An 8399-nucleotide genomic window follows, 5' to 3' on the forward strand; every position below is an offset into this window, starting at 1 on the left:
TCAAGTAGAGGTAGAGGGCTGCTCCTGAGTTGGGCGGGCATCTTGTGCCTCAAGTCGAGCTCGAATTAGTGCAACATCGGAATTGGTCTTCTCGATGGTTTCAGTGTTCCGCTGAAGCTGTTCCTTGATGGACGCTACATCCTTTTCGACATTCCTACAAATCCGCAAAATCTTCTGTAGTAAGGATCGCTTAGGACGAGAAGAAGTGGCTGCGGGCGCTGGAATATTAGATGGTGGAAGCACAGTGTGAGCCGCTTCATCTTGATTTCCCGGGGCAGCCGGTTCATCGCCTTCCAAACAACTAACTCTTTTGGGGTCTGGCTGCGCTCCTTGTGGAAGCGGGTTGAGCTGTAAATTCCTCCAAACGCCTTCATGTCTTCGAAAGCCCATGTAGTACAAGGATTCACAATTTAGCTGTGGTACCGCGATGAATTGCACTCCCGCAGGAAAAACTTCCATGTAATAAGCAATAATCATGCTAATGATAACAGGAAACACAAAGGCCTTATCTTGCTTATCAGAGCGGAGAACATCACGGATGCCTTGAATTATCAATTGTCCAAGCTGAACTCCCGATAAATTTCCTAACCCATTGATCATTTTATCCATAAAATAGACATCAGTGTGTCTAACCTCATTGTACCCTCCAGCTCGCGGCATGACATTGAAACTCAGTAAGTAGGCGATCAATCGCTGCCGAATGGTCAAATACTTAGCATAAAGTAGTGATTTCCCTCTCGCGGATTTCCATTGCAAACCTAGCCGATCCACGGCCTCATTAACTGACCAAGCTGTCTCACATTCCACAGTGTGATGAAGAACAGAAAATACCTCTCCATGCTCAGGAATGCCCAAAATCTCAGAAATGTGAGCAGCTTCTATGTCGATTTCCACTCCGCGAACCTCAGTAAAGATCCTAGTATTGCTACTTGACTCTTTATCCGTGGTGTTGGCATAAAACTCTTTAACCAAAGCCGGGCAGCAAGGATGTTGCAACTGAACCAATTTCTCCCAACCAAGAACTCCGAAAGCGTCAGATATGTGGAATAATCTATCCACGTGCGGTGATATGGCTTTCTCCATCACGAGATTGTTCTCCTTCCTCTGATCATACCACTTTGCGTTGTCAGCTAAAGTGAACTTTGACTGATCGTAAGATGCGGTAGCTGCTGTACGGACACGGCGTTTTGTAGCTCCGGCGCGTGAGACCGCTGCACTACGCTTGCTTCTAGCACCGCTCATAGCTGCCAACATAAAGTAAAACAATACTCTAAAATTAGCATCTATATGAAACAAACAGACACCAAAAATTCAGCAGCCCTTAAGTTCAAAATTAACCGTATAAGCAACTAAAAATAAGCCAACACAATTAGGTACAACACAACTTACACTACCATCACAACTTCTCAACTAAATGAATTTTAAATGGTAATTACTCAAATGCAATAAAGCTCCTGCAATTGTTTAAGCTGAAAAACAAATGTCTCATGGAAAAGTCTTAAACAAATGCACCAAATTAGGTAGTTAACCAAAATCATTCAATAGTTACTCCTAGAGGTTAAAACATAATTGAGCAAAATTATATTATTCTAATTAACAACAACAATTGCAATTGAATAAAATAGATTAAAACAACCAATTCCAACATCTCTAATTACCCATTAATCATGCAATTTAATTAAATTGATACATTACTTAATACTAAGAAATAAGTAAAATAAACAAATTTCATACTCAAGGCACAACAATTTCAAGATTAATCCTAACCAACAATCATTCAATCTATAAATCATCAAAAATAGCCTAAGCATCCAAAATAATTCATTAATTGCATGAACAACCAAGTTATAGAAGCAATATACACAATTAAGAGCAATAATCACCAACCCATGAAAAGCAACATACCTTAAAAGAAAAAGAACTCCACCTAAACCAAGATACAAGAACAATAAAGCTCCAAATTTGAGAAAAAATTCTCAAATTTTCGGATTTATGTGGCTAGGGTTTAGGGTTTGCAATTTGGGGAAAGGTAGAGATAGGATGAATGGAGGTGATTGTAGGTAAAATTGGTAAGTGTATTGGTGTTCTTTAGGGAATTTGGATAGATTAAGAGCTATTATGTGAAAATGAATGGAGGTTAGAGGGTGAGGGAAGAAGATGAGTGTTTATGGAAGAAAAGAGGAAAAGTTTAGGAGGAAAATTGAAGGAATTTTCGGGCTGCTCTTGTTTTAAACAATTAACTCGTTTTTTTTTCTTTTCTTTACATGACCGGATCTACCGGCTGGACCTACTGGGTAGGTCCGGCTGGAGATCCGGCCGACCTGCTGGGCAGGCAGAAGCTGGGCCGGACCTATGGCCGGATCTGCTGGGCAGGTCCGGTCACAGGTCCGGTTTTCTCCCTGGACCCTTCTGCGAACCAGCCGGTCCTGTGGCCTGATCTGCTGGGCAGGTCCGGTCACAGGTCCGGTCAAAGGGGGGAAAAAATCAGAATAATAAAAAAAAACGAGCTAAATTCCCCCACACTTACAGTTAACTGAATTAAAACACAAAGGGGAGCAATACGCTACTTACCTGTGGTCGGCTACGACACTGCAAAAGAAAAACAACTAAACAAAAGAAATTTATTAAACAAAATAAAAAAAAATCAAAACATAAAACAAAAGCAATTGTAAATTTTCTGGGTTGCCTCCCAATTAGCGCTATGTTTAACGTCTTTAGCTAGACTCAGTGAGATGTCTATCAAACATCAAAAAGCACAGAAAACGCTTTTTCAATTTGCCCACTTTCAAGATAAGGTTTAAGTCGTTGACCATTTACCTTAATGAGCTGGTTATCCTTACCTTCAATCTCGATTGCACCATGAGGGAATACTCGAGTGACAATGAACGGTCCGGACCATCTTGATTTCAACTTTCCTGGAAAAAACTTAAAGCGAGAGTTAAATAAAAGAACCTTTTGCCCGCTTTTAAATTCTTTCCGAATGATATGCTTGTCATGCCACGCTTTAGTTCGCTCTTTATAAATTCGTGCATTCTCAAAAGAATCACGTCTAATCTCATCAAGCTCACTAAGTTGCAGCAAACGCTTTTCTCCGGCAGTTTTCAAGTCATATATAAGCTTTTTTACAGCCCAATAAGCACGGTGCTCTAACTCTACCGGGAGATGACAAGGTTTACCGAACAGTAGCCTATATGGTGACATTCCTAGAGGTGTCTTAAACGCTGTTCGGTACGCCCATAGTGCATCGTCAAGCTTAAGAGACCAATCTTTCCTAGAAGCACTAACAGTTTTCTCAAGAATTAACTTAAGTTCCCTATTAGATATTTCTACTTGCCCACTAGTTTGTGGGTGATAAGGGGTACTAGTCTTGTGTTGGCATCCATATTTATTCATAAGACTTCTGAATTGATGATTCTGAAAATGGACACCGTTATCGCTAATCATGACTCTAGGAACCCCATAATTGGAAAAGATGTGTTTCTTAATGAACTTGACTACACTACTAGCAGTATTATCTTTTAGTGCAACAGCTACAACCCATTTTGAAACATAATCGACTGCGACGAGAATGTATTGATTTCCAAAAGATGGTGGGAAGGGACCCATAAAATCAATACCCCATACATCAAAAATTTCTACCTCAAGGATGCCTGTCTGAGGCATCTCGTTTCTCCGGCCAATGTTTCCAGTCCTCTGACATTTATCACACGCCAATACGAAGCTCCTTCCATCCTTAAAGAGTGTTGGCCAATAAAATCCACTTTGTAGCACTTTCGCCGACGTTTTAAGTCCGCTATGATGTCCGCCATCAGGAGAAGAATGACATTCCTGCAGAATTGGGATCATCTCTTCCTCTGGTATACATCGTCGTATGATTCCGTCAGCACATCTTCGAAAAAGTAACGGTTCCTCCCATATGTAGTATTTCACCTCAGATAGAAACCGTTTCTTTTGATGGTAGGAGAACTCCTGTGGAACAATGTTAGATACCAAATAATTCACAATATCAGCAAACCATGGTACCTCAAGTTCCTGGGCTGCCCATAACTGTTCATCCGGAAAGTCATCATTAACCGTTTCCTCCTTACTAAGCTTCCCATTTTCCAATCTAGAGAGATGGTCAGCTACAACATTCTCGGAGCCCTTCTTATCCCGGATTTTGAAATTAAATTCCTGCAAAAGAAGAACCCATCGAATCAATCGTGGCTTAGCATCTTGTTTATAAATGAGATACTTAATTGCGGAGTGATCCGTGTACACTATCACCTTTGAACCTACAAGATAAGAACGAAACTTGTCAAATGCATAAACCACAGCTAAAAATTCCTTCTCAGTAGTGGCATAATTTATCTGAGCACTATCGAGAACCTTGCTCGCATAGTATATTACATGTGACTTTTTATCCTTCCTCTGACCTAAAACAGCGCCAATAGCAAAGTCACTTGCATCACACATTAGTTCAAAAGGGAGTGACCAGTCAGGGGAAACAATAATGGGGGCAGAAATAAGAGCTTTCTTTAATGTGTTATAAGCAATAAGACAACTTTTATTAAAGTGAAAAGTAACATCTTTGATCAGCAAATCACAAAGAGGTTTAGCAATTTTTGAAAAGTCTTTAATGAACCGTCTGTAAAAACCTGCATGACCCAGAAAACTCCTTACTGCCTTCACTGAGTTTGGAGGTGGCAACTTCTCTATTACCTCCACTTTCGCTTGGTCGACCTCAATACCTGCAGCTGAAATTTTATGCCCAAGGACGATTCCATTTTGTACCATAAAATGGCATTTTTCCCAATTCAGAACTAAATTGGTCTCTTCACAACGCTCTAATACCCTGTCTAAATTGGATAAACAAACGTCAAAGGAAGAGCCAAATACAGAAAAATCGTCCATAAAGACCTCAATGATCTTCTCTACCATGTCAGAGAATATAGCCATCATGCATCTCTGAAAAGTACCTGGAGCATTACATAAACCAAATGGCATTCGGCGATACGCAAAAGTGCCATACGGACATGTGAATGTCGTATATTCCTGATGTTCAGGATCGATAGGCACTTGATAGTAACCCGAATAGCCATCTAGAAAGCAATAAAATTGATTCCCAACTAAACGCTCTAACATCTGATCAATGAAAGGTAAGGGAAAGTGGTCCTTACATGTGGTCGCGTTCAGTTTGCGATAATCGATACATACCCTCCAACCGGTGACCATCCTCGTCGGAATCAGCTCATTGTTGTCATTCTTGACCACGGTTGTGCCTCCTTTCTTTGGTACAACTTGCACAGGACTCACCCAGGCGCTATCAGAGATAGGGTAGATGATTCCTGCGTCAAGAAGCTTAATCACTTCAGCCCGCACAACCTCCTTCATGTTCGGGTTGAGTCTTCTTTGTCCTTGGACACTAGGGCGATGTTCCTTCTCCAATCGAATCTTATGCATGCAGATCGATGGATTAATCCCTTTAATGTCATGAATCGACCATCCTATCGGCTTGCTTCGATTCCTCAAAACCCGCATTGTCTTCTCTTCCTGCACATCAGATAGACCAGAAGAAATAATAACAGGATATGTGTCGTTAGGCCCAATGAAAGCATATTTCAAATGAGATGGTAGCTGTTTTAGCTCTAGCTTTGGTGGTTCTACAACTGTTGGTTTTGGTTTTGGTTCCCATTTAAGCTCATCATATTGAGGCTTGTATCTATAGGTCCTGAAACCTTCACCTTCTAATCGCATAGCACACTCAGCTATTTCAGGATTTTCATCCTTCTCATGCGAACTCAAAATTAAACATGCTTCTAATGGTTCCTTGAATGATTCATGTTCAGCAACATGGGAAATAGCATGGTCAATAACATCAACACTAAAACAAGAATCATCACGTGATGGGTGTTTCACCGCCTTAAGAATATTAAATTCTTCTTTCTCACTCCCCATCCTAAAGGTAAGTTTACCTTGAACAACATCAATCAACACACCTCCTGTAGCTAAAAACGGTCTACCTAAAATCATAGATAAATCATTTTCATCTTCTGTTTCTAGAATAAGAAAATCTGCAGGAAAATAAAACTTGCCCACTCGCACAAATAAGTCTTCTACAATGCCCAAAGGATATTTGATCGATCGATCAGCCAATTGTAGAGACACAGTTGTGGGCTTCATCTCTTTCATACCAAGCCTCTGATACAGGGATGCAGGCATAATATTCACACTAGCACCAAGATCACACAAACATTTAGAGATAGTAGTATCACCAATAACACAAGGAATCGAAAAACTTCCTGGGTCCTTAAGCTTAGGTGGTAGCTTCTTTTGAAGTATGGCACTACATTCTTCAGTTAAAGCTACGGTGGCGTACTCCTCTAGCTTGCTCTTGTTGGAAACTAGTTCTTTTAAGAACTTGGCATAGGAAGGCGTCTTAGCAAGGGCCTGCAAAATAGGAATATTAAGCTCAATCTTTTTAAAGGCATTAAGAAAGTGCTGAAAATTGTTGTCAGTAGTTTTCTTCTTCAGCCTTTGTGGATATGGAATAGGTGGAACATAAGGTTTGACTGAAGGATCAGCCACCACTTCCTTATCAAGATTATTCCCTTGCTTTACATCGTGTTCACTCTCTTCCTTGTCGTCTCCATCGTCGACAATCTCAATTACTTTCTTGCCCTTGCTTCCAGTCTCCACCCGAGTCCCGCTCCTGAGACTGATGGCCATAACTCCCTCCTTCGGATTATTTTCAGTATTACTAGGGAGTTTGCCTTGTTCACGTTCAGCAACAGTTCTTGCCAACTGACCCAGCTGCAACTCTAATTTGTGAATTGATGCTTGACTTGACTGTGCCAACTGGTCAATTTTTGCATCCATCTTCTTAACAGTGGTATCTTGAGTTGCTAAAAACTGAGATATCATCTCTTCCACAGAAGGCTTCCTGTCCGGATTATTCTGTTGTTGAGGCGGAGGAACTTGTCTTTGTTGCTGAAATCCCGGAGGTGGTGCTTGCCTATTCGCTCCTTGATCCCGCCAAGAGAAATTTGGGTGATTGCGCCATCCAGGGTTATAAGTGTTTGAGAAAGGGTCATCCTTGACTTGTCTACCCTGGAAGGCTCCCATGAAATTGGCTTCCTCACAGTTTGGTGGTGCCGATTCAACGTTTGCGCACACATTTGCATTGTGTCCAAACATCCCACAAAAGGCACACGACTCTTGATTGGAAGTATCTCTGTCTACAAGCATCTTGACTTGCTTGGTTAAATCAGCCATTTGTGCTGAGAGATCAGAATGAGAATTGAATTCATATACTCCTGCTCTTTTCCCTTTGATTGCCTTCTGTCTCGAATTCATCGCTAACTTTTCATAAGTTTTCATGAGTTCTGCAGCTGTTGTATCTCCATAATAACCTCCAGAAGCTGTGTCAACCAGTGTTTGACAATTAACATTCAGGCCATCATAGAAAAACTGAGTCAGTAAATTTTCTGGCACTTGGTGATGAGGGCATTGAGTCAAGAGCAGCTTAAACCTTTCCCATGCTTCATGAAAAGATTCTGGATCTCGTTGCACAAAGTTGCAAATTTTTGCCCTGAGATCCATGGTCTTTTGTGGTGAGTAGAACCTCAGCATGAATTCATTGTAGACATCCTCCCATGTGAGAAAAGCACCTTCTGGCTGGTTCAGTAGCCACTGTCTCGCGTCTCCTTTCAGACAATGAGGATAACACCTCGTCCTTAGCTCATCCTCATTGAGATTGTTCAGCGGTAAAGTCTGCACAATACCATAGAAATCTCTGATAAAGGCTAGTGAGTCTTCAGTAGCTGTTCCATTAAACTGAGGCAGCATATTGAGATGGAAAGTTTTGAGCTCATAGTTCCTTGCTGCTTCACTCAAACGGATACATGACGGGTTTGCAGTAACCGTTGGCCTTTGAATATCACGTAGCCTTTGCTCTTGATTGGGATTAACTAATCCGTTCATGTTTTCAGCTGTGTTTTGTCTTCTTCTTGCTCTATTTGCACGGCACGTTCGTTCAATCTCTGGGTTCAGCTCAAGTATTTCTTCGTTATTAAGACTTTTTGATCGTCTCAATAGCATTCAAATCCTGAAGTTGACAAAGAGAATTGAAAGAATAAGACTAAAAGTAAAGACTAGAATTAATAAAATAATAATTAAAAACAACGTTGTCCCCGGCAACGGCGCCAAAAACTTGATAGCTAAAAATGCAACTCCTGCAAGTATACAGAATGTAATCGTAGCAAATAAGGTCGTATCCACAGAGACAACGGATTAACTATTATTTGTATTAATTATAGCTAAAACAATTATAAATTTGAATTGAATTTGTTTAACTAATTAACTAAAGTAAATAGAACGACAAATATTAAGATGTAAATATAAATTAATGGCGAAGAACA

At 40.6% G+C, this 8399-nt stretch overlaps 1 protein-coding gene and 1 non-coding gene across 2 annotated transcripts; one reads left to right on the forward strand and one right to left on the reverse strand.

Annotated features, from left to right (window-relative positions):
- Window positions 1-8079, reverse strand: LOC126672698 (uncharacterized). Its single transcript, XM_050366655.1, has 6 exons — window positions 5205-8079; window positions 2746-4730; window positions 2572-2589; window positions 2279-2507; window positions 1772-1927; window positions 1-1244 (listed from the first exon to the last, which is right to left on the reverse strand). The coding sequence occupies exons 1-6, from the start codon at window positions 8077-8079 to the stop codon at window positions 1-3; spliced, it is 6507 nt and encodes a 2168-aa protein (XP_050222612.1).
- LOC126676018 (small nucleolar RNA R71) lies at window positions 7472-7577 on the forward strand. The gene has a single exon (XR_007640196.1). It is a non-coding gene; the product is annotated as a small nucleolar RNA R71 (small nucleolar RNA).
- Window positions 8080-8399: the final 320 nt, after the last annotated feature.

This window comes from Mercurialis annua, linkage group LG3, assembly GCF_937616625.2.
Source record: "Mercurialis annua linkage group LG3, ddMerAnnu1.2, whole genome shotgun sequence".
NCBI lineage: Eukaryota > Viridiplantae > Streptophyta > Magnoliopsida > Malpighiales > Euphorbiaceae > Mercurialis > Mercurialis annua.

Coding starts and splice junctions, on each gene's coding strand:
- LOC126672698 (XM_050366655.1), bottom strand. CDS start 8,079: ATGCTATTGAGACGATCAAAAAGTCTTAATAACGAAGAAATACTTGAG. Junction 1,928..2,278: donor CTACCCAGTAGGTCCAGCCG/GTAGATCCGGTC, acceptor ATCTTGGTTTAG/GTGGAGTTCTTTTTCTTTTA. Junction 1,245..1,771: donor GATTTATAGATTGAATGATT/GTTGGTTAGGAT, acceptor TTATGTTGGCAG/CTATGAGCGGTGCTAGAAGC.